The sequence below is a fragment of the Solanum tuberosum genome, unplaced genomic scaffold (genome assembly GCF_000226075.1).
Source record: "Solanum tuberosum cultivar DM 1-3 516 R44 unplaced genomic scaffold, SolTub_3.0 scf00096, whole genome shotgun sequence".
Classification (NCBI taxonomy): domain Eukaryota; kingdom Viridiplantae; phylum Streptophyta; class Magnoliopsida; order Solanales; family Solanaceae; genus Solanum; species Solanum tuberosum.
In genome coordinates this window covers 147,871-172,038 of record NW_006239025.1, presented here as the reverse complement: position 1 = coordinate 172,038, position 24,168 = coordinate 147,871, and the positions used below count along the sequence as shown (strand labels likewise).

The window sequence follows — 24,168 nt, the reverse complement described above, 5'->3', positions numbered from 1 at the left end:
CGGTGAGCATAACTCTTGTTCGGGTAGATGGTGTTGATTTCTGGCAACTTGCTAAATTTCACCATGTAGTGGCCAACGCCTACCCTAATGCTCCTGCTCCGGACCTTATTATTGGCTTTGCTTTGAGCTTTCAGTCACGATTGACTTTAAATCAATATAAAACTCAGTAGATCGTGAGTCTTGGTTCTTAGCGAAATTCAGAGCACATTGGGTAAACATCAAGAATAATCGCATAGGAGAGATAAATTACACTAAGCAAGTCTCGTACGACGAGCTCAAGTGAAAGTGTTACAGTACACAATATGGATTTGGCATTGTAAGACATAATTTGTTGCTAAGAATGACCATTTGATCAAGTTTCGACAACCAACTAAATAACCATACATTTGCTAAATTCACTCATCTCCCCCCACAGGCGCTGATGTTGCAAAGTTGGACATAAAAAGTACATAGCTAATCCTGCCACATTTTTTTTAATCAAAAAATTCACAGTGATATCAAAATCCAAAAGAACTTCTGGAAATTGAACGTTAAACAAACTCAGAATGAAAACAAAATCAACTCATAGAGGAGTTATTCCTCAAAGCCAAAATCAACAGCAATTGTCAATAGTCGCTGTTCTACCAAACATTCCTAAAAACTAAGTACCATAGTTGTCTTCTTGATATTTATAGAAGACCCTACTTTTACTTCCCTAAAATTCTCGAATCAACTGAAGTATCTACTAATTTACTAAAATCGGAGTTATCCAATCTTATCTTTGGCGTCTCCCTCGAATCATCTTGGAAAAAAGGTCGATTTAGATGATCTGTCTCTTCATGAATTGTGGGAGGAGCGATCTGCAAAAGAATTTTTTGATTAACAACATACCCAGTATAATTCAACAAATGGGGTTTTGGGAGGGTAGGATGTACGCAGAGCTTACTCCTACCTTGAGATAGAAATGTTGTTTCAAATAGATAATTTTTTAGTAGTGAAATATTTTATAGTATTTGTTTTAAGCTTCAATCTAATATTCTAAAAGCGCATACCTAGAAACAATTTTCTTTGTCAATAACAAAAGTGCATACACAGAAACAATAAGCATAAACTCTTAATGTTGTGCATTCTCATTTCATACCTTAAGGCGTATCGGCCTTCTTGGCTAATGATTTAAAATGTTTTGCGTGTTTCTTCTCTGTTCCAGCAGAAGGCTTACTGCCAAGTTGATGAGCTTTTCCTTTCTTCACAAAGGTAAAAGAGGACGAAATTAGTAAAACATAATGGGGAATCAAGCACGAGTACGTAGTGCGTAACAAGTTATATTTAAAAAGCATCAAGATGATGCATAATTACAAACAAGAGGTCTGTTATAGCTCGAATACATCAGAAACAAACTAGGCTAAGATCAGGGAGCTAACAGAATCAAAGTTGGTCATTGTTATTTAATGAAGTCAAGTTATTCCAACTAAACAAGTTAAGTAAACATCTAGCTCGTGTTCTTATTTATGAGCTATTCAATACATATTACATAACACGAAGCTCACTAATAATTTGTTGAAATGTGTTTAGGCCAGCAGGTACCAAGTAACTCTGTCCACCAATGCCCGATGGGAAGAAATTATCACATGACCAATACAAAGGTTTACAACGAGTCGGATAGAGATTGACAAACAAATCAAATTCTTAAACAAATAGACTCAGGGAAAAGACACTATGCATACCTTCTTGCGCTCATTCACAAGGGACATGGGCAAATTACTTCCATTCATTATGATATTGTAGTTGCTTGAAAGCCGATCCTGAATCTCTTCTCTAAAGGATTCCAATTTCTCCTGACTAATCACCCGAGTATTGACTGTAGAATCCCGAAAATCATATCAATTTCAGACGATTGATCACATATAATCCACCATAATAGCAATTGAACAATAAGAAAATCAAAACATATTCAGCTAAATTTAAACATTAATACACCCTGCTCCTGTGATCCAATTCACTAAGAAAGTCATCAATTCGATCAATTTTCGTATCATAAACTATATATAAAATCTGAAAGTTATAATTAACCTTGTAATGACGAACAAATAGATTCTACTTGCATTTATAAAACTTTGTGGGAAGAGTACATACTGAACCATCGGGGATCTGGTTGTATCCGCGTTGACGGAAGCTGCTTTGATTGATACTTGTGCTTCAATATTTTGCCCTTCCGATCACGCTTCGGCCTACAATTATACATCTTCAGCCGCCGTGTAGTGGCGGAGCTACGGTGGCAACTTTTGTTCTTTGCCATTTTGAGTGAATAAAAAAAATTAGGGCTTTTTAAAATATTAAAAAGCATGCACGGAGAATGTCAACATCAACAGAATATATTGCGACGACCCAAATCGAGTTGTGAGTGGCACCCACACTTAACCTCTTAGGTGGACGAATCAATGAATTCAACCCCAACTTATATTTATCATTCAGCTTATAAAATACTAACCATAATACGGAAGCTTAAATTTTATTAGTGTAAGAAACACAAATCCATTATAGTCATTCCCAAATTTCTCAAATTGCAAGTCTAGGATTAAGTCTCCAAATCAATTAATCTAATGATATTAATATAATGTAATACACGTAACTATCTCAATAAATTAAAACTTGAATCAAACTTATAATGCTATACAAAAATTTCCAACCCAGAATCTAAGTTAGAAGCGGTGTTGAAACTACCATCATGAAGAAAGAACGAACAAATATATATTAATTTGATGATCCATCATCACCTAATGATTGGCTTTTAATTCCATTTAGTAGCCGTCAAAGATTAAGTGACACTTCTGCCTAAAGTTCACTACAATTGAACAAACAAGAGAATTGAATCTATATAATTAATGCATTCAACGACTTTTCCTATACCATCACTTTCTTGCAAACAATTATATCTATACAAAGTAATACATTCTTCCCACAATTCTGCATGTTAACAATTAATAAAGAAGCTTACCCCTAGAAGATCCCACAATTGATCTTTCATATCGCCGCCCAGGTAAGCCGTCTCCTCAATTTGGAGAAAATGAAATAAATAGTAACTTAACTATAAGAGTAGGTCTAAAATGGTTTCTTAATTATACACTTAACGGATTTAGTCTTTTAACTATTCAAAAACTTATCAGCTTTGGTCTCTTAACTATACATTTACTGGTTTTAGTCCTTTAACTATAAACTTACCGATTTTAGTCCTTTAAGTATGTAAAAGCTTATCAGATTTGGTCTTTGTCTATTTTTTTTAATACAAATAGCTTAGGTTTATATTAACGGAATCCATGCCTCGAGAAATTAAATCCTTTAGCAATTTTTTCTATTGTTTCTCTCTCCGCTATTTTTTTTTCAAATTAACCTTATGCCAAGAACCTTAACTTCAACGATTTAAAATAAAATTCACGAGAAAAGAAAATATAAGTCATAATTTTATTCAATGGATGATAAAATGAAACATATTTATTGCTACTAATGACTTGAATATGCTAAACTTTATTATAAAAAGAAAAAAATTATCACCCGTTGAATCCAAAGTTTGTACTCCAACGACTTCATTGAATGAAATTTATTTATTTTTTCAGAAATTGAAATTTATAAAATGGTAAATTTGTAATTATTTTAATCTTTTTTAAATAGATCAATTTTATTATTCTATTCATTTTATTTTACGTAAAGAAATTTGAGTAAATTAAATAAAATCCGCATTGATTAGCAAATTCAAGTCATTAACAACAATTATATGCTTAATTTTATCCTCCATTGAATAAATTAGGATTTATATCTTCTTTCCTCATTAATTTTATTTTGAATCGTTGACGTTATTGTTCTTTTCATAAGAGTAGTTTGAAGAAAAGGGGGGGGGGGGATAGAGAAACAACTTAAAAAATGGGTTAAAGATTTAATTTCACGAATATTTTCATTAATTTAAATCTAAGCTATTTGTATTAAAAAATGGAGAAAGACCAAACCTGATAAGTTTTTGAATACTTAAAAGACTAAAATAGATAAGTTTATAGTTAAGGAACTAAAGCCGGTAAGTGTATAGTTAAGGGACCAAAGCTGATAAGTTTTTGAATAGTTAAAGGACTAAATCTGTTAAGTGTATAGTTAAGGGATCATTTTAGACCTACTCATATAGTTAAGGGACTATTTATGTCATTTTCTCCCTCAATTTGTTTTCACAGGTCAATTTTATTTTTTTCCCATCCTTTTTACCACCCTAATTATTATATAAGACCAATTATAAAAGTGGTAAAAGTGACCCCCTACTAATTTTAATGTTATTTTCTTTAACCACCAATTAAATTAGTTATTTAAACTACCCCTTAATCATATAACTATAGTTACGAATAGTCCAAAATATCCATTTAGAACCTATCGAAAGAGTCTTTTATGAAATAAAAATGTCTAGTACCCAAAACGACGAAAAGGGTCGTTACATTTTGTTCTGAAAATTACTGTAAGATCCTCTAAACTTTAGCTTATTTGTCTTTTTGCATTCTAAACCTTTTCATATTTACGCCTTTTCCCGGATATCCTCACTATTGAATTTTTTGACTTCGAAGAAATAACTTGTACTATCAACTACTTGAAGCAAACATTTTTACTTGTCTACTTTGGAATTTATATGATTTGATGACAAATTAAAATGGACAAATAATATGTCAAGGTCATTTTTTATTTTTGGTTTCCCACCCGATGTTTGATACCTACATTGAAACCCGACTAAATTCAAATTCATGTTGGAAGGGTTTTTTTGGTTTCCAACCTGATGTCCAGTACCCACATTGAAGCCCGACTAGATCCGAATTTGCATTGGAAAGTCCTACATAGGGGTGTTTGATTTCCCACCTAATGTCCGATTAAGTCCCACATTGGGGTAAAACTCTTCCCTAACAAAGGTGACTCCAAACCCAAAAGGAACTCAAACTTGAGACCTTTGGTTAAAGATGAAGGCGTACTTACCACGACCCTTGTTAGGGTCAAGGTCATTGAGATACAGCCATATTTTGAAAACCAAAACAACATAGTTGTCATGTACTTTATATTAAGATTTCAAAGTATTTTCTTATATTTACATTCAATGAAAGAATTGTGTAAACAAGGGCATGAGAGCTCCATCGATAATAATAAAAGGAGAAAATTATAAAGTAATAGCCTTTTGTATACAACTGATTCTATCTGCCATATTCAGTTGCTGCTCATTGTGCAATAACTGAGTTCTCAACCAACTATATTGTTAACATATACTAGTACTAGTAAAGAAAAATGCTAGTATTATCCATGCTACACAATTGCTACATCGTAATAGCTGTGTTTCGACTCCACTGTACATTCTCGAGTAGTAGCATCTAAGTTACTAAAACACTCAGTTACCTAATCTTCTTTTGGCTTCTCTCTTGCATCTTCAGTTTCATTATTCTCCAACAACCTGAATTTAAGTATATTTTGAAGCTGTGTAACTGGCTTGACTTGTTTGGACTTGGTTTGCTTAGGATCTAACGTGCGCCTTCCTGGGCAAAGGTTAGCTTCAGAAGGTCCCGCCTCTTCATGGACCACCGGAGGGGTATCTGCAAGAACGTTTGCTTAGTGATAAATTCCAGATAGATTTGAAGAATTTTTGTTCTTTTATATTATCCAACTAATATGCGAAAATCATGAAACTAGAAATACTGGATGTAAGTAAGAGTTGTGCCAAGGAGTCGTGGACTAAAAAATTCTGAAGGCCCCCGCCTATCCTTATGTTCCATTGTGTAGAATGCACATTATGTTAAGAGGTTCCCTGGTTCACAGTCTACTATGTGCCTAATGTTGTCACAAACTATCATTCATGGATACCAGGAGGCAACCCAGTGTCAGAATTACACCAGAAAATCAAATTTAGAAAACAGTAAACTTGTTTGTACCCCTAAAAAACATCTAACTGCAGTTCAGTTATAAAGAATCAAGTTCTGACCCCAGGCATATTTTTGTATGGTAGAAACAGGCAATGAGATGGAACACCACCACAAACGTTGAAGCTAGATTAAAGTAATCAGAAAAGTAGCTCATTCCTTCTCTTTTACAATTATAATATGTTGCGGAGAGGAACATGGCTTACCACTTTCATAAAAAACAAGGCATGTGCCAATAGTCTCATCATACTGTCCAATCTGCAAAACATAAATAAACAACAGTTGAGATAAACACACTTCTACGGTACGAAAATAACATACGGACTAATCAGCTTAATTGCCCAACGGGGGTTCATATGCATGTGAGGATAATCAAAAGATACAACATATTTGGAGTGTATAACCACAATTGTTACACCCACTCTCCATTATATCTACTTTGTTTTCCCTTCACCAACTCTTTTGTTCTAGAAAGATCTCAACTAACGGCTCGCCAGAAATAACAAGGGGGTTGAAATGGATACAATCTGTCTATATCCTCTCACGAATGGAAGACAAAACTGTGAGGAGTGAGGACTGAGACCTATCAGCCACATAGTTTTATTTAAGTGCATTATTGTCTATTTTGCAAGAAATAGCTAGACAATAAAGTGAGTGTAATGTCACTGATGTAAGTGTGGCAGCCTTTTGGGATGTAAGGATGTCAGCGCCATCGGGGATCAAGATGACTGACCACTGTAATGACTAATGTCACTAAGGAAATACATACCTTTATAAGAATATTACCACACGAACAACTAATCTCACTAAGGAGGTATATTATAATTCTGTAAACATGATTGAAAAATTCAAAACAAAAATGAACCTGAATCAGCCTCGAAACAGCAACTCACCAACTTGATTTTACCATCGATGGTCAAGATGGGGTTCAATGTGTCAAGACCCTGCAAAAAAAAGTTACAAAATTAAAGAAACAAAGCAATTGCAATAGTTTTCAAGAAGCAATGAGTACCTAACAAGTCAAAAGAAATAAAAGGAAAGGCCAAAAGGGTTATCACTTAGTTTTGAATCTATAAGAAAACATCAAAACATTTGAAACAGAAAGGTGAACTTGGGGTCATACCGAGAGAACATATGGTGCATTTGGGGGAATGTAAATTTCGCAAGGAAGGTCATCCAGATCAAGCAATATATACTCTGCTTCCTCCATGTTGTCATCACAAAGTGACTGGTTTTCCATCATACAGCGCAGCAGAAAGTAACAACACCAAGAATTGCAATGGATGATAAACACAGAGGAGGGAAAAAAAGAAAGGAGAAAAACTGAAAAGAGAAAAAAGAACGTGTAAAACAACGACGAAGGAAAACCTTACGTTTTCATTGTACAACAACTTTATATATATATGTCACATTGCCCCATAAACTTCAATCAATGACATAATGCAGCAAATGTGTTACGTATTAAACAGTAAACAAGACACCTTCTTCTTACAATCACCCTGTGCATTACTATTGTGCTTCAGAACATCAATTTAGTTAACTTCTTAAAATCTCATTATATTTGAGCAATTGTGAAGTCAAAATAACAAGAATCATGTCAGCATTCCTTCGTACGACTAGGATATATTTTATGAACAAAAAATCAGTATTAAAATTCTTTTATTATTCTTTCTTATGAGAGAAATAAATGAAAATTCCATCTAAAGTTTGATTTGGTGTTTCTTATGATACACAATTTTTTTAAAAAAAAGGTATGGTGTGTCAATGAAGAATAAAGGATAAACTAGCTCTTACAGAACTACAACAGCGAATAAAAAGTGATCGTTTTCAAGGTTTTCCCCGATTGGTTTGATTTACACTTCATGATTTATAAGCTTTTGGTATAAAGTAGCTGAAGTTTTGTTCCTTCCCATGTTGTATCCTTCTTTTTGATATGAAGATTTGATTCTCTCTTTCCTGTTTTTTTTTTTTAAGCTTTTGACATCCAAATGTTGAGCCTTTATAGTTGTTCTCTGTCAGGTTGTGACTGTTCTTTCAACTTTCGAGTATATTCTCCACCAGGGAAAAAAAGATGACAAAATTTTACTTGTTTCCATCTATCTTCCTTAAGCTGAGTAAACTGGTAGTTCTATAATACAACTTTTTTTGGTTTCAATTAGGGTGGCTTTACACCTTTGGGGTGGCTGAGTGGTTTGGGCTTGGGACTTCCATGTTGGAGGTCTCAAGTTCGAAATCCCTTGCCAGCGAAAGCAAGGGGTTTGCCTTCTGGGTCGAGCTCATCGCACCGGACTTGCTTAATGCGGGTTACCTTTTCCATATGGTTTGCGAGCTATTGCATAGAAGCGGGGGTTTTACCCTATGTGCACTCAAAGAGTAGCGGCTGCGATTTCCCTTGTCATTAAAAAAAAAAAAAAGTGGCTTTACAGATTAAAGCTAATATAAGCTTCCCAATTGTCCACAAAGAAAAATGATCATCGCCATTACTAATAAAAATCGTACAGGATACCTACTTTTTAAAGCAATTTTTAACTTTTCCAAGCGCCTACAAAACTTAAAAAGTGCTTGAAAATCAAAATCACCTAAAAATAAGTTATTTATTTATAAAAATACCATTCATGAATGTGGATAATGATGTATAAAAAAAGGTTTAAAGGGGTGTTTTTGTCCTTTAACTATTTTATCCCGATATTGTTATACTATTCAAGGGAATGGATAAGTTATCTCTGACTTACCAAATAGACAATAATTAAGTGACATTATAATTTAATCTCATAATTATTTGGTGTTATCATTCTTAACAAGCAATCCTTAAGTGTAGTATAACAAATTCAGATCCAAACCAGTAAATCATTAATTCAACAATTAATTATCGATTTAGATTTTTGATTTTGAATAACCCTATATATACATCAAAATATCTTTAAAAAAAATTAAAAAAATCTAATAATCAATTCAAAAAGAAAAGGATGGACAACTTTCACATAATAATCAATTTTAAAAGAGAAAAGATTAAAAAGAAGAAGAGTATTGTTTGACCAATCAAAACAAACAACAACCAAAAAAAGGAAAAATAAACAAGAATTATACTAAGCTCTCATTTGATCATGAATTTAAAAGTCGAAACTTGAAAATTAAATTTGTTGTTATGTTCATATTTGCATTTTTAATTGATTATTTTATTAGAAAACTTTTATAAGTGAAATTCCTAAAGGAAAATCCAAAAGTGAAAATATAAATCAAATTTTATAATCAATCTATATTTGAAAATAAAATTACAAAATCTAGAATCAAATACTAACTAAAGATTTATCTAAATTCAATTGTAAGATCATCTTTGCTGAAAAAAAGTTTTTTCTCTATACCAAAATATTTTAAAATAAATTCAAATTTAATCGTATCTTATGCCCGAGAACAGAAAAAATCGGTGGAAATATATAAAAAAAAAAAGAGAAATCTTCGCCTGTAAACTTTGGTGTCTTTCCTAGTTGGACATTTTTGTCTGTAAATCTTTTTTTTTTCTCTGCCTTGCTCGTTAATCTTTAATAATTTATTCTTCAGTCAGCATTTCGGTTTATTAAAGCTTTAACTTTTAGTCCCTTTCCTCTTTTCTCACTTCTATATAAAGAAAAAAATTCCACTATTGGACTGTATCTTTACCTACTTTTAGCTTAATTTCTTGTTTATCAAGGCCCCCACAACTCAATTTTTCATTCATAGATCCGATATTTGCTCAAATTTGTGTTTATAAAGTTCCTATCTTTGTGGGGTTTTGGAGTTTTTTCTTGTAATTTGCTAGAAAAAAAGTTTAATTCTGTTTTGTTTGTTCAAGTTTGTGCTTTGGGGTTATTGTTTCTTGATGATTTATTTCGACTTAGATTATAAGATTTCCCCGCCAAGTCCTTCATTTTCTTATTCAATTTCATCGAATTTTCTTACATCTGATATTTTCTTGATAAAGTGTGTTGATTGTTTCCATTTTCGTATAAAAGATTGTTTTTGTGAAGGGAAAATGGGGGATCGTTTAAGGTCAACTTCAATGGAGGATTTGCCAGTACATTTGATTCTTGAAATATTGTTGTCGGGTCGATTAGCTGTTATTGATTTAATAAGCTTAGAGCTAACTTCAAGGACTTTTAGGGGAACACATGGTTTGTTTCCTAAAAAGTTCAAGTCTTTGGTAGATTATGCTGCTTTTCAGCTTTGTGGATTGAGTTCAATCTATGCTTCTTTGCATTGTAATGCTCAGGAAGAGCTGTTGAAGCGATGTAACGGCAATTGGAAGCGTCTTTTGAGGTTCTTGATGGCTGTGGAACAGTCCTCTGATATGGTTGAAACTTCTGCAGGAAATGTACTATTTCTTTGGAAAACTCATAATTCATTTATCAATGTTTACTTTGTTTGGTTGATTGCTATTTTTGCTATTTTAGAACTAATAAATATATGGATGAAATGTTACTTATTTAATAGATGGATGGAATGTTTTAAGACATTATTGTTGTTAGTCATGAGATATGCTTGTTGATGGAGGCCAAAGGCGGAGCCAGATAGGGCCAAAAATGACACTTTTTGAACCCCCTTTGGCTTCTTCGTGTGTTTACTTCTTCGTATTTTGAACCCCATAGTGAAAATTCGGACTCTTCAACTGGATGGAGCACGTGATTCCTCTGCTTCACATATAGCAGTCAGTACCAGGGTATCTTTTTTGTTTGGTTAGGGAGTTGTATGTAAGGTTTAGTGAATTATTTAGTATTGCAAGGAAATGGGACCAAATAGAATGGAATGGATAATGATTATTCATATAGCCTATCCAACTATTTCGTGATTGAGGTTTAGTTGCTGATTGATTTCTACCTTAATATTTCTAGATTTTAGTTACTCGCTCTACTAGAATAATCTGCAGCTCGGACTTCATCATTTGTTGTTACTTACTGTAACAAGTTATTGGCAGATGCAAATAAGGAGTGGCAGGTATCACACACTGCTAATCAATGATTCAGCAGCATACTCTTGTGGTTCCAGTTTATGCGGCGTCCTTGGTCATGGGCCTGAAACAACTCAGTGTGTGGAATTTACTCGAATTAGCTTTCCTGTTCCCGTACAAGTTGCCCAAGTTTCAGCTTCGCATAATCATGCTGCTTTTGTCACAGGGTCTGGACAGGTTTGGCAATCCTCATATATTATCAACTACTCTTATTTTTATTACAGTAATTTACCTTTTACGTGCACTTCGTTTTTTGCATGCATGATGTGGAAATCCTCGTTCTGTTGAGGAGTCAAGTAAAGAAAGTGAAAGAAGATGAATGTAATTGGAAACAAGCAATCCAATATCATTTTCGTTTCTTTTGAGAATGTTTTTAGGAGAGGCTCCTTTGGAAGACTGATGCTAATATTGTTGAAATTTATATTGACTTTGAAAAATGCAAGAACTGCCACACCATTCCACTCTGCAAAAAATAATTCTTACTATTTTAGTATGAGTTGGACCTACAACTTACCGGCAAGGTGTGGTCAATGAAGTGGGTGCTAACCTTGGAGACTACTTCCTATTTGCCTAAGCTTTAGTGTACAATGTTAGTCGATACTTCTATGTTTCTCTCTAAGGGCTGGTCAAATACTTCTGCTCACTTTTTCCTTTCCCTATGGAGAAAATCAGTCATCATTCTGGCAATTTATAGTGGTTAGTGCTACTGCAATAAAATGAGATAGACATAAAAAAATTCTGTACGGAGTGGATTGGTGCACCTTACAATGAGAGAACCTTTCAACTGTCCTATCGCTTAGACATAGCCCTTTACCACAGTCCACAGTAGGTTGCAATATTCAAAGTGTGTTAGAGAATCTTTCTCTGTTGTAAATATGATAAAAACTGCCATATTTTGTCTTCTTCTACAATATAGGATGTATATACATACTATTGGAATGAGTTTTCTATCACTCATGAGGTTTACAATTCTTGGTATAGGTGTTCACATGTGGAGATAACTCATCATACTGTTGTGGGCATAGCGACACCGGGCGCCCAATCTTCACGCCAAGAATGGTTGAAGCATTGAAAAATATTCCTGTCAAGCAGGTAAATTTCTTTCTATCATGTCATGCCATCTAATTGATGGGATTACCTCAATACATGTATACAAATTGGGAACGGAAGGATAAACTCCGTTAAGTTTTAATAGCATAATTCAAGTTGTGAATGACATAAACACGTTCTTGTTCCTATGTTTAGTTGCAATAAGCTTTCTATCATTTCTTCAAATGCTTTTTGAAAAATGGATGGACAAGCCACTGTTGAATAAATGAAGGCTAAAAATGAAAACAAAGGCATTTTTAAGATCCAAAATGAGAAGACCCATGCATCACAAGGATAAATCTTCCATTTCCCATACAACTACTGAAGGTGAGAAACAGAGTTAGGCAACACCTATGAAATGTCCATTAGTTTTAGTAGCAAATTTGGAAATACCATTGTAGGTGCTACCGTGCTAATGCGGATCTAATTGGTTCCCAGCAATGTGTATATGATGCTCTTCTGCATTTTGTCATTGTCTGTAAATGTTTTGGGTTCGTTTATCTTTAAAGTTGGGCTTACTTTTGTAGTATCTTTGAAGAAGTACTCTCTCTGTTTCAATTTATTTGTCTGATTTTGATTTGACACGGAGTTTAAGAAAGTAAGGAAGATTTTTGAATAGGATATATGGAATGTATTAAAATGCCCTTTAATCTTGTGTCTTAAACATTCCATGTGGTAAGTTGGAATTAAAGAGTTGCCTAACAAGGAAAGAGACATTCTTTTTGAAACGTACTAAAAAGTGAAGTATGAGAAACAAATTGAATAGGAGGGACCGAGGGAGTAATAGATAAATTGCCGAATTGATGATACATGGGGTTCCAGTCATCATTTAATGAATTTAACCAATTGGAAATTTTTATGCTGTGTAAATTGCATGGTAGAGATAAAAAACACTTCATTGTCCTACATGAGGATGTTGCTGTTAAGTTTTGTCATGAACACACTGCTCACTACTGTTGGAACTGGTTCAGGTTGCTGCAGGTCTCAGTTTTACTATGTTTCTCACTAGGAAAGGTCATGTTTTCACATGCGGAACTAACGGACATGGTCAACTTGGTCATGGTGACACGTCAGATAGGCCAACACCGACATGCATAGAATTACTGGCATCTATTGGTTCTGTAGTTCAGATTGCTGCTGGTCCTAGTTATGCACTTGCGGTGTCTGATGATGGGACTCTGTACTCTTTTGGTTCGGGTACTAATTTCTGCCTTGGTCATGGAGAACAGCAGAATGAACTTCAGCCACGTGCAATCCAGTCGTTTAAGAGGAGGGACATTAATGTGGCTCGTGTTTCTGCTGGCGATGAGCATGTTGTGGCACTGGATTCCACTGGATATGTAAGTCATTGTACCTAAAATAATACGATATTATAATTTCATTTAAGATGTATGCTAAAAGTTGATTGACTCAAATAACTGCAGAAAAGAATAAAGTGCTAGTCACGACTGATGATTGATTTTCGTGATTTCAGGTATATACTTGGGGGAAAGGTTATTGTGGTGCATTGGGGCATGGTGATGAGATTGATAAGACTACTCCGTCACACTTGACCAGCCTTAAGAGCCATCTAGCAGTTCAGGTCTGGCATTCTTTTACATTTGCTAGTCGATATTACAAGACCAGTATTAACTAAGGCAACATTTGGAAACATGAAATAACTCAAACTAGTGTATAACGCAAGTAATATGATACAAAATAATTCAAGGGTTGTAAAATATGTAACAGTCTTCCTAGTCCTAGCTTTATTTTGCCTGCCCCGTCTTTTAACCATTTACTTCTATTTAATTTTATGATTTTGGTAGGTTTGTGCAAGCAAGAGGAAAACGTTTGTCCTGGTGGACGATGGTTCTGTTTATGGCTTTGGCTGGATGGGGTTTGGTAGCCTCGGATTCCTTGACAGAGGAGCATCAGATAAAGTTTTGAAGCCTCGGATTCTGGAGAGCTTGAGATCCCATCACATATCTCAAATTAGCACTGGCTTATACCACAGCGTAGTTGTCACAAATTGTGGACGAGTCTTTGGATTTGGAGACAACGAAAGAGCCCAACTTGGGCATGATGCAGTAAGGGGATGCCTTGAACCTACTGAAATGTTTATGGAGAAAGCTGCATGAATAATGCAAGCAATAGCACAAAACACACCTCCTACAAGAACTGGTATTGAGTAGCCAAAGTCGTCTAGTACATGTTACTAATCAAATAATGTATATTGACCAGACAAATATTGTTATAACATTTCAAAAATGATTTGTGAATTCAGTCATGGTTCACTTTCAGTCGCCTTGGCCCTAGCTCGAATTGCAGCTTTTGACATATCGTCTGCAACAATTATAAGATGCAACATATTAGAATAACAAGTTTTCGTTTTTCTCAACAATTAGTGCAACAAATACATTTGTTTTACCTTCTACTAGCTTTAACACCTTAAGCTTTCGCCTGAGTCGATTGATTTCTTGTTCTTTTTCTTCCCTAAATTGCTCGATTTCTTCGATGCATTCCTTTGAATATTGCTCATATTCCAAGAGAGTTTGGCGGTCCACATAAATAACTCTCGCTACAAAGACCAAATTGAAACAAACGACACCTCGCATCTACACCAAAAAAGGTACATTCTCACAATCAATACAGAAATTTAAACATCAATTCTGACAGAAAACAACAACAAATTAATTCAAAATACCGTATGAAGAATGAGTAAATTGGCAGCTGTTTGTATTGCTAGCTCCTCGCCAACAAGCTTGCCGTGGTATCTCTGAATTACACAAACGGATTGTTAATAGTTGGGTTGTCGCTTTACTAATTTGAAATTATTTCAAAACTTTCTACAGTTTTTTTCTTGAGTACTGTTTTTCAAATTCAAGCCTAAATACAGAATACTTCATTTACCTGACCATACTTGACGAAGGACTGCTTCAATTTGGGGTGCAAGGCATCACTTTTTCTAAGGCCACTAGCTAAAGACTCCGACATAATATGTACCATACCATCACAAAGCTTAGTGAATACTGCCATATGAGAGCAAGTAAAAATTGTTAAGAAACTGAATGTGCACCATCAAAATACAACTCCAAAACACTTACTTGGGCTTCTCATAATCAAGACACTTGTTCTAGAGATGGAATAACCTACAAAACATTTTTTTGTGAAATTGTTACAGCTTTCAATCTCAAAATCACAAACTTTTAGGGGTTTTAGGGCTCTATGTTCTCCTCATCCCTTCCCTTTTTCCTTTCCTTCTCGGTTTTAAAATTAAATAATAAAATAAAAAATAAATTACAGGGAAAATGCAAGTATTCCTGCCGGAATTCTTCATAATAAAGGGAAGAGCGGCGACGGCAAAGGACTTACCACCAGAAACGCCGGACTGGGCTGATGCAGACTTGATCGTGTATTTGGGAAACTAGGCTATTTTTAGATAATTAAATTTATATAAAATTGAATAAGTAAATATATATGTTACTTGATTAATACACTTACGAAATCATATAGAACATGAAAAATTACATGTAAGATGAATGTTTTATTAAAATTTAAGTATTTATTTATATATGCTCCAAATTAAAAAAAAAAAGAAAAAAGATATCAATTAAAATCATGTTAAGAAAATATATTTATATATTATATCTTTTAGTTGATATTAGAGGATCAGTATGAAATATGAAATAACTCAAACTAGTGTATAATACAAGTAATAATTGAATGACTGATATGAATTATGATACGAAGTCAAGACTTGTAAAATATAAAACAGTCTTCCTAGTCCTAACTTTATTTTGCCTGCTCCGTCTTTTAATCATTGACTTCCTTAAAATTTATGATTTCGGTAGGTTTGTGCAAGAAAGAAAAAAATGTTTGTCCCAGTGGACGATGGATTTGTTTATGACTTTGGCTGGATGTGGTTTGGTTGCCTCGGATTTCTTGACACTCTTCATATCCAGGGCTCGAACTTGAGACATCTGGTTAATGGGTGAAGCAGTCCAACCATTGCACCACAACCCATGTTGGTTGTTGTTGTCTAGTACATGTTGTTACTAATCAAACAATGTATATTGATCAGACAAATATTGTTTGTAGAGCGTTATATAACATTTCAAAAATGACTTAAATGTTTTGCTTTGTCTTTTTTATTTTGTTTATTGATTTAAATAAATCTTTTATGCCTTATAACATGTATGAAATCATATAAAACGTGAATTAGATGTAAGATGTATGTGTTTACTGAATTGTTTTTATTAAAATTTAAGTATTTATTTATATAATGATGAACTTTAACATTTGATACATTAATCAAAATATATATAAAAAAAATGGACCAAAATTATGGTTTTATGTGTAAAATCGAAAAATTTAACACAAGATACATAACAGTACTAATGTATCATATACACATTGAATAATACAAGGAGGGGTGTAACTTATCATTAATGTGTCATTTTTTAATTGACTAAAATAAATAAGTTTAAAAATCAATAAAAGAAGATCAAAAACTAACCTTAGGTAAAAAAAGGTTGAGAACCGTAGGAGCAAATTTTTGACCCCTCTTTTAAGGATTTTATCTACTTGCACTTTAGAAGATGAAGAACAACTTTGATTCGTCATTGCTAATGGATGATGAAAACGTTAGATCTGGTTTCAGCCCATTTAGAATGTACGTGATTAGATTATAGGAGTGAAATAAGGGAGAGATTGAAAGAGTGAAATTAGGAGTGGGGAAACGTGGGTTTGTAAAGTTGGAGTAATGTATCCGGACGAGTTGAGATTTTGGGAAAAAAAGAGATTTTTGTAATATTTTAAAATGGAAGGGAATAATAGAAAATATGGTAAATAAATATGTGTATATAGGTAATTTTTTCTAAGAAACAACTAATTTATGTATACAATTAACATGTGAGAGAAAAGACCAGTAACTATTTTGAGTTAAACAAGGAAAAATAATATTTTGTTTGATATGACTCTCCTGATTTTATGACTATTATTTATTATCATTACTATTATTAATTTATTTTTTAATTCATATTCCATTTTTTTTTAATTTAACAAATGTTATAGCCTGTAATTTTTTAAATGTTAAAACATGAAGCCTAAAGAATAATAACTAATAATAATTAGTCTTATATATGTCAATTATAAAATTTTCACTTGACCTACTCATAAACACAAACAACAGTTTCACATGAACTCATATTCAAAAGTAAAACTCAGCTAAATCAGAATCTCTTTTACTCTATACAAATCACTATGAGCATGCAATAAAAAGCATATCATCACTTACCCAGAGAAGATAACTCATACAAAAAAATGGAGGTGTGCCTTCGATGCTTGCGGTAACTTAACTCGATATCTATAGATTTTTGAAATGCAATTAAAAACAAATCATTCGCTTACCCATATTAAGAGATAACTTATACAAAAAAAATGAGATGTACCTTTAACTAGAAGCGACGATTAAACGATTGCACTCTATTACTTCATCCTTCAGCTTTAGGTAACTCAATTTCTATCGATTTTTGAAATGCAACTGAAATTTGAACAATATATGAAGTCATGATATTTAGTTAGGTTTTTTTCAATATTGCTCCCATTTTTCTAGTAAAAGGGGAGTGTTGAGGAGTGAAAGTTTTGGTACGAGTAGAGTATAGAGCAGTGAAAGTTTCAGGTGGAACAAATTTTTGGCTGCATTGTTGCATTTATTAATTCCCTTTTAAAGTCAATTTTTTACATGATGTTTGACTTAATAATTGCTAATACTATAGAAATTTTTGTCCGAATTGATATCTAAAATTTGGCTTACCAATCAAAAACTTGAGATAAGTATGCTTGAAATTTGGCTTACCAATAAAAAAACAATCAAATTGATGCGAGAAATGAATTACACTATTACAAACCAAGAAACAGTCAGAATGCCACAACACTACAAGGCACTAATGCCTATTGTGTGTTAGATGATTCAGGATCTAGTAATCTAATTCAGTATGTTGTTACACTAAATTCTAGCTGCAGATTATCTTAGTAGCTAAAATCTAAACACATTAAGGTCAGAAAGATATAAATGAATTGATAACTAAAGAGAGGTCGACTAGCAGTATGAATAATCGATATCGATTCCATTCTATCTTTACCCTCTTCCCTCAACACCTTATTCACGATACTCGGTACTTCATCGACGATAATTTCCTTCAAATATTCTTTTATTTTGGCTTGTATGTGTAGAAGCAAACTAACTTACGCATATTTCATCTCATATTGTTTTTTTATTGTCTTCTTTGAGTACGTTTATTTTTCTTTTAATCTTTTCTCTGACTTCTTTAATCTATTCTTTGACTTCTTCAATCTCTACTCTGAGTACGTTCATTACATTTGATATATCATCTTTTTTGTACAATTGCATAATATGTCATTCTATATACCCTCTTTACCTTCATTCATACCCTCTTCCCTTAACACCATGTTCACGATATCCGGTATTCTTTGATTTTCTTCAAGTCTTTACCCTCTTCCTCAACACTTTTCTCACAATGCCCGGTATTTCATTGACGATAATTTTCTTCAAATCTTCTTTTATTTTGGCTTGTATGTGTAGAAACAAACCAACTTGCGCCCATTGTTTTTCACGCTCCATCTCCCAATGTTTTTTATTCTTTTCTCTCACTTCTTCAATCTCCCCTCTGAATTCTTTTCTGAGTACATTCATTGCATTTGATATTTCATCCTTCTTGTATAAAAGCAGCGTAGCAACAAGAACCTAGCAACACCAACAACAACAACACTAAGTAATTTATAACCAAATGATTTTTAAAAAAAAAAAAATCATACTTTCGCTTGATGCTAAAATGAACGTTACCTAGTTAAAAACTTTTTCCTGTAGAACTTTTAACTGCTCAAAATCATTTTTAGCAAAAAATATGCTAATTCAGCCACTTTTCTACTACGCTTAATTTGATTTTTCTAGTAACTTTGATATTGGCTCCATAACAAATTTCATAAATAGAGTCGTATCAGGCATTATTAAAGTACTAAAGTCCAGACATACATATATATGTAGGTTTATCAGTAGATTGCAATGCTTAGTGACAAGACAATAAATATTTAATATTTAAATTTTTTCATATATTTTATTTTTATAAATTCTAAAAAGATATGGTTATTGGTTATAAATTTAATAATAAAAAATTCAAGTGGTAGTATAAGATTTCTTGTAGTATTTTGTAAGACAAGTAAAAATTATTATGCGTTATTTAACAACACAAATGTTTAAATCTATTTTATTGATTATAGTTTTAAAAACTTCTTAAATAGAGTCAATTGTTACACAAACTATCAAAATTATTCTAAAAAAGTATATTAAAATAAAAAAACACCATTGCTTGATTGAATATGTTGATTAGATTATCATTTTTTTTATTTGCATAATATAGTATTACTTTTAATTACAAAAATCAATATTAGAATAATTGTTTCTTTTAGGCGTATTCAAAGTTAAAACAATGTTTACTTAAAATTTAATTATTTTCATAATCTAATTAGTTTGAACTAAAAATGTCTAATAAAACATCTCTAAGAATTTAAAAACTCCTGATATTGAATTTGGCGTGAAGGGATCAATTTGACTACGACAAAATTTTGAAGTGCATTGCAAAATAGACTAAATTGAAAAGAATTTTCTTTTCCGTGCAAGCCTCTGTAGCAGGTGAAACACCATTTAACGAGATAAATAAATTGGAGAGGGCAATCCAGAATTGGGGGCCCGATTGGACCACAGTAAATAAATTAACATTGAAACTGTTGTTCTTCATTATTTTTCATTGTTGTTAGTTGAGTATTCTTTATTTGCAGTTTCTGAAGCATGACCTACTACAATCCTAAGATGTAAAAGATCAAATTAATTAATTTTCATTATTTTAAATGATGAATGCAAGATATGAATTAACATGATCTATACTAACAATTGATAATATAAGGTATCCAAAAGTTAATATTATTGTCTTTAGGTCAAATCAGATAAACAAAAAATATTATTTACCTCCAAAGATTAGCCTTTTTAATTATTTTTTTAACCTTCTCGAAGGAATTGCTCCATTGTTTGGTTTCTACTTCTACCTCCATTGATGCTTTGTAGTTAATCTTGAATACCAACAAGAAAATGCATGAACTATTTGTGGTTGAAGCTAAAGTTATATGCTGAATTACCATTCAGCTTTTCAGAATTTAGAAATTCATGGGTGTTTAACAAAATCTTAGTGGAGAAGACTCTAACGTTCTCCTGGTGCATTTTGAAAAAAGACTCGGTCAGCTAGAGGAGAGGGTCAAATTAGCTAGTATAAATGAAGCAAATTTGAGTTTTTTTCTAGTATCTGTTGAATGAAATGCAACAACTAGAAAAAAATTCAAATTTTTCCTTTCTTTCCACTTGCGAATTTGACCTCTATGATTCTTCTTTCAAGATGTGCCAAGAGAACGTTAGTGCCTTCTTGAACACTGTCCTCATTTTGTAGTACCAAGAGAATCTTAGTGTCTTTTTCAAGACCGTCCTCATTGATTTGCAGGAGTTGCAGCAACTCCAACTACGCAAGTCTTCTATCATGATGATAGATGTGATTCCTAGTTTGTTTGTTAACCTTGGTATCATAGGTCTCATAATGAATTAGCCTCTGGTCAATCTTGTTCATGTGTTTGTTGATTATCCATCTTTCTTTGCATCAACTTTTCCTTCTTCATCCTTTAGTAGCTTATATAGGCATTCAATGCGTAAAATAAAATAATTAAACTAATTAGTCATCTCTACGAGAATAGAAGATAATCAAACTAATTAGTCATCTCTACGAGAATAGAAGATGGTAGAGAATTTTCTTTTTGGATCTTACCCCTATTTTTATAGATTCAGACAATAACCCTATTCATTTATCTTTCGCTGCAATGTTAGTAATAGTTTCTGGAAGGTCCGAATTATACAACCTTCTCTGAAATCGATAACAATTCTAAAATATAAAAAAACATATGATATAAAAGAAACAATTAATTTATTTATTTATTTTAAAATGAACTATTACTTACATGCCATGTTTTAATTGCAACATTCACAACAAAACGTGCGAAGCTCGAACCCTCACGCAGTATCGCAACAACTAGAATCAAGCAGAGTTTGACGAATGCGCTAGCTAAGTTGAATAAGTTGATCTGTGAGTTAGGATGTTTGTTAAAAAAACGATTGGTAGTTTCAACAATGTGCATCCTTCTACAGAAAATCAGTATCTAGATCAAAATGTTACAGAAAATACTCGGGATACTGAAAATAGTTCAATTATACGTGAACCATAGGTCACTCAAAATAGTTCAACTTTTTTGAACCAGCAAGAAGGCCAACCAGAGGGGAAAATCTTCCTATTTGGATGAAGGATTTTGTTTCTCTTAACATTCATCAAGACACACCCTATGCTATGTTTGTATTTTATGATCAAGTATCACCTAAATATCAGGCCTACTTGTCTACATTTTAAGCTGAGACAAAACCAACAAACTACCAACAATATGCTATTAAACCTGGTTTGCTACCAAGAGTTTTTGCATCTAATGGTTAAAATATGTATCAATTTGTTAGTATATGATGATCCATGCACTGTCTACCATCTAACAAATTGAAACTGTGAGAAATAAATAACACCCTCACTTTGTAAACAAGCATCTAGACACTCCACAAAAACTGTTCACTTTACTTGTCATTATATCAAGCTACTGATAGAAATATGAAAAGAGTGTCAGTTAGAGGCAACTCTTGTAACACAATTCACTATATGTTGTGTTTGCTAAACTTTGAAAGCAAACACTAACACCACTAAATTTTGAATATTGTAAAATAAATGACATAATAAGTAGTTGTCTGCATTATTAATTTCTCATCAACAAAATTATCGTAGAATCTTTGAGTTACAGAAAAGAGATATCAAGTGTTAATAGTTGGTTTGTCCAAGAAGCTTTGCAAATTTGAAATAACTTTAGAACTTCCTACAATATTTTTGAGAAGGACTTTCCAAGGTCCAGCCTAAATAAAGAATTAATTCATTTACTTGACCAATTTTGATGGTGTCTGCCTAAATTTTGGGTATGAGACACCACACTTTATCAGCCTCGAAACTACAGGCCTTGATATGGTCTATACCGTAGAGTTAAAAAGTTTAGTGAGTACTAACATGACGACAAAAAGATGATCGGAAGTAACAAGTGTTTTAAAGCAAAATGTGCAAGAATACTTAACAGTTCAAAATACATATGATGTTAAATTGTCAATTTGATGCATGTTGGACTTGCCCATAGACAAGATACCTTCAACACCTCCTTCACAATACTTGTCACTTCCTTGATGATAATTTCCTTCAAATCTCCTTTTGTGTTGATTCTACTTTGCAAAAGTTCTACTTGTATGACATTTTTATGAAGGAAGGTAACTTCTGTTTTTGGTGTTTTTCACGCTCCATGTCCTTATTTTCCTTGTGAAACTCTGTTCATATAGTGTTCTTCCTGAATTCACTAAGCGGTCGTTTGGTAGGGTATGTAAGAATAGTGCATAATATGATATATTAGTTATGCTGATATTTTTCTTATGGTAGTGTTTGGTTTGGTGCATTAAAAATAACATGCATTGAATAATTTTCTTTAAAAAATATTTGCAATAAAATTGTTGAAGATCAATCCTTTTGGACCGAGGCTTTGATTGCTGTGACGGCAACCATTCCCCTGGTAGAAGTTATAAAATACTCAGCTAGACTGTACTAACAAGTAACAAGCCACAAGTTGGTTTCATATATGATACACTTGATCAAGCTATTTTCATCTTGACATATAATTCAATGTATGTTAACCTGTAAGTTATGGTTGCAGCACTTTGGTGGTCTGCAAAGGCTTGCTGTTTGAATACTTGGTCAGACGTGCAATGGTGTGCTTCACATTATAGGCTGAAAAGAAGCATGGTTGACACACTACTTACAGAAGGGATGAATCCGATAGAAGCAATGACAATATAATTGTTTTTCGAAGAAACAGTGTAATACGTAACCATAGGGAATTCTCAAAATACTTAATATGTAACTATCATCCTCCATTGTGTCTTCAAAACCCAGAGTCTAATGAGCCCAAAAATATCTATTGTTAAGCTGTGTTTCACCTACGCGATTTGCCTACCACAGTTCTTTTCCTAAAACTAATATAACTCACCATAGTAATCTACCTTCAATATATCGTTTGTTTTCCCTGTCATAATAGAAAACCATACCTGCTCCAGTGCAAACAAGTAGAAAGATGCTCATCCATGAAACAGGCTGCACATTCAAATATTACTTATCAATCTCAAACTTTATGTAACAGCAGAAATAAAAAAAAAAGGTTTGACATCCTACTATAAACAGATGAAGTTGCATTTGCATCCTAGTACAACCATTTATTGTTGTGTTCGTCCTAGCGTTGTTGGCTTATAAAATAGGGTAAAATATGTGAGATGAGGCATGTCATAAACTATAGAGATTCAATGAAACAAAAGCATTTAGAATTGTAGTTAGCTGGGATCCACAATCTAATCCACATAGATTAGAGCAGCAAGTAAAGTGACATGAAAGACATCATTGGTTCACCTACTGTGCAATGAGCCGAACCAAATAGTATAATTATCTAACAATAGCTAAATTGAAGTGAAAGCAGATTCAGTCTCCTCCAACATTGTGTATCAAAGGCATAATTTGACTACATACATATTAACGAGAGGAAATTGAAATGCTAAATTATCGCAACAAATATTATCCATATCCTCTCTTTCGCTTCCTAGTTCTTCTAAATAATGAAGGGAAAATGGCCAAAAGCCCCCCCAAGCTATTACCGAATTCTCAACTACACACTTATTCTTCACGGGAGTCCTATCACCCCCCTGAACCTTTTAAAAGTGAAATATCTAGCCCCCTACAAACTCACGCCCAGATTCGTATTAGGTAGTAATCAACACGCGCTGCCACGTAATATTACCCCTTTTTTATATAAAAAAAATTAATTATTCTTTTATATTTTACTTTTTTTTATATATATTTTCATCTTCTCCTTTTCTCTTTCTCTTCCATTCTTCCATTTCTTTTTCTTTGAAGCTTCTGCAGATTTGACGACCGGGATGCCATGACTACCACATCTTCGATCTTGTTCTCTAAGGCTAGAGACAGA

The 24,168-nt window shown here is 33.1% G+C and overlaps 4 protein-coding genes across 5 annotated transcripts; 1 reads left to right on the top strand and 3 right to left on the bottom strand.

Moving 5' to 3' along the window:
- Nucleotides 1-546: 546 nt before the first annotated feature.
- LOC102606205 (nuclear/nucleolar GTPase 2-like) lies at nt 547-2,323 on the bottom strand. The gene is made up of 4 exons (XM_006348326.2): nt 2,113-2,323; nt 1,704-1,837; nt 1,121-1,223; nt 547-839 (listed from the first exon to the last, which is right to left on the bottom strand). Exons 1-3 carry the CDS (start codon nt 2,321-2,323, stop codon nt 1,122-1,124), a joined length of 447 nt encoding a protein of 148 aa, XP_006348388.2. The 3' UTR covers nt 547-839; nt 1,121.
- A 2,810-nt stretch (nt 2,324-5,133) lies between these two features.
- LOC102585379 (uncharacterized) lies at nt 5,134-7,503 on the bottom strand. Of its 2 annotated transcripts, XM_015309132.1 has the most exons (4): nt 7,027-7,491; nt 6,797-6,847; nt 6,110-6,161; nt 5,134-5,579 (listed from the first exon to the last, which is right to left on the bottom strand). In XM_015309132.1, exons 1-4 carry the CDS (start codon nt 7,144-7,146, stop codon nt 5,386-5,388), a joined length of 417 nt encoding a protein of 138 aa, XP_015164618.1. In that variant the 5' UTR covers nt 7,147-7,491; the 3' UTR covers nt 5,134-5,385. The 2 variants fall into 2 exon arrangements, with proteins under 2 accessions (XP_015164618.1, XP_015164619.1); XM_015309133.1 differs by lacking the exon at nt 6,797-6,847 and having other exon boundaries at nt 7,027-7,503.
- A 1,910-nt stretch (nt 7,504-9,413) lies between these two features.
- On the top strand, nt 9,414-14,252 carry LOC102584399 (ultraviolet-B receptor UVR8). The gene is made up of 6 exons (XM_006348173.2): nt 9,414-10,251; nt 10,852-11,061; nt 11,866-11,976; nt 12,945-13,313; nt 13,448-13,555; nt 13,779-14,252. The coding sequence occupies exons 1-6, from the start codon at nt 9,760-9,762 to the stop codon at nt 14,088-14,090; spliced, it is 1,602 nt and encodes a 533-aa protein (XP_006348235.1). The 5' UTR covers nt 9,414-9,759; the 3' UTR covers nt 14,091-14,252.
- Nucleotides 14,104-15,378, bottom strand: LOC102584738 (uncharacterized). Its single transcript, XM_006348174.2, has 6 exons — nt 15,325-15,378; nt 15,057-15,101; nt 14,863-14,981; nt 14,657-14,728; nt 14,381-14,567; nt 14,104-14,295 (listed from the first exon to the last, which is right to left on the bottom strand). Exons 2-6 carry the CDS (start codon nt 15,067-15,069, stop codon nt 14,237-14,239), a joined length of 450 nt encoding a protein of 149 aa, XP_006348236.1. The 5' UTR covers nt 15,070-15,101; nt 15,325-15,378; the 3' UTR covers nt 14,104-14,236.
- Nucleotides 15,379-24,168: the final 8,790 nt, after the last annotated feature.

Coding starts and splice junctions, on each gene's coding strand:
- LOC102584399 (XM_006348173.2), top strand. CDS start 9,760: ATGATTTATTTCGACTTAGATTATAAGATTTCCCCGCCAAGTCCTTCA. Junction 10,252..10,851: donor TTGAAACTTCTGCAGGAAAT/GTACTATTTCTT, acceptor AGTTATTGGCAG/ATGCAAATAAGGAGTGGCAG. Junction 13,556..13,778: donor AGAGCCATCTAGCAGTTCAG/GTCTGGCATTCT, acceptor TGATTTTGGTAG/GTTTGTGCAAGCAAGAGGAA.
- LOC102606205 (XM_006348326.2), bottom strand. CDS start 2,323: ATGCTTTTTAATATTTTAAAAAGCCCTAATTTTTTTTATTCACTCAAA. Junction 1,838..2,112: donor ACCAGATCCCCGATGGTTCA/GTATGTACTCTT, acceptor GGGATTCTACAG/TCAATACTCGGGTGATTAGT. Junction 1,224..1,703: donor TTGTGAATGAGCGCAAGAAG/GTATGCATAGTG, acceptor ACCTTTGTGAAG/AAAGGAAAAGCTCATCAACT.
- LOC102584738 (XM_006348174.2), bottom strand. Junction 14,729..14,862: donor CCTTCGTCAAGTATGGTCAG/GTAAATGAAGTA, acceptor TGTGTAATTCAG/AGATACCACGGCAAGCTTGT. Junction 14,296..14,380: donor GGTGTTAAAGCTAGTAGAAG/GTAAAACAAATG, acceptor TAATTGTTGCAG/ACGATATGTCAAAAGCTGCA.
- LOC102585379 (XM_015309132.1), bottom strand. CDS start 7,146: ATGATGGAAAACCAGTCACTTTGTGATGACAACATGGAGGAAGCAGAG. Junction 6,162..6,796: donor TCGATGGTAAAATCAAGTTG/GTGAGTTGCTGT, acceptor TATGTTTTGCAG/ATTGGACAGTATGATGAGAC. Junction 5,580..6,109: donor CCTTGTTTTTTATGAAAGTG/GTAAGCCATGTT, acceptor ACGTTCTTGCAG/ATACCCCTCCGGTGGTCCAT.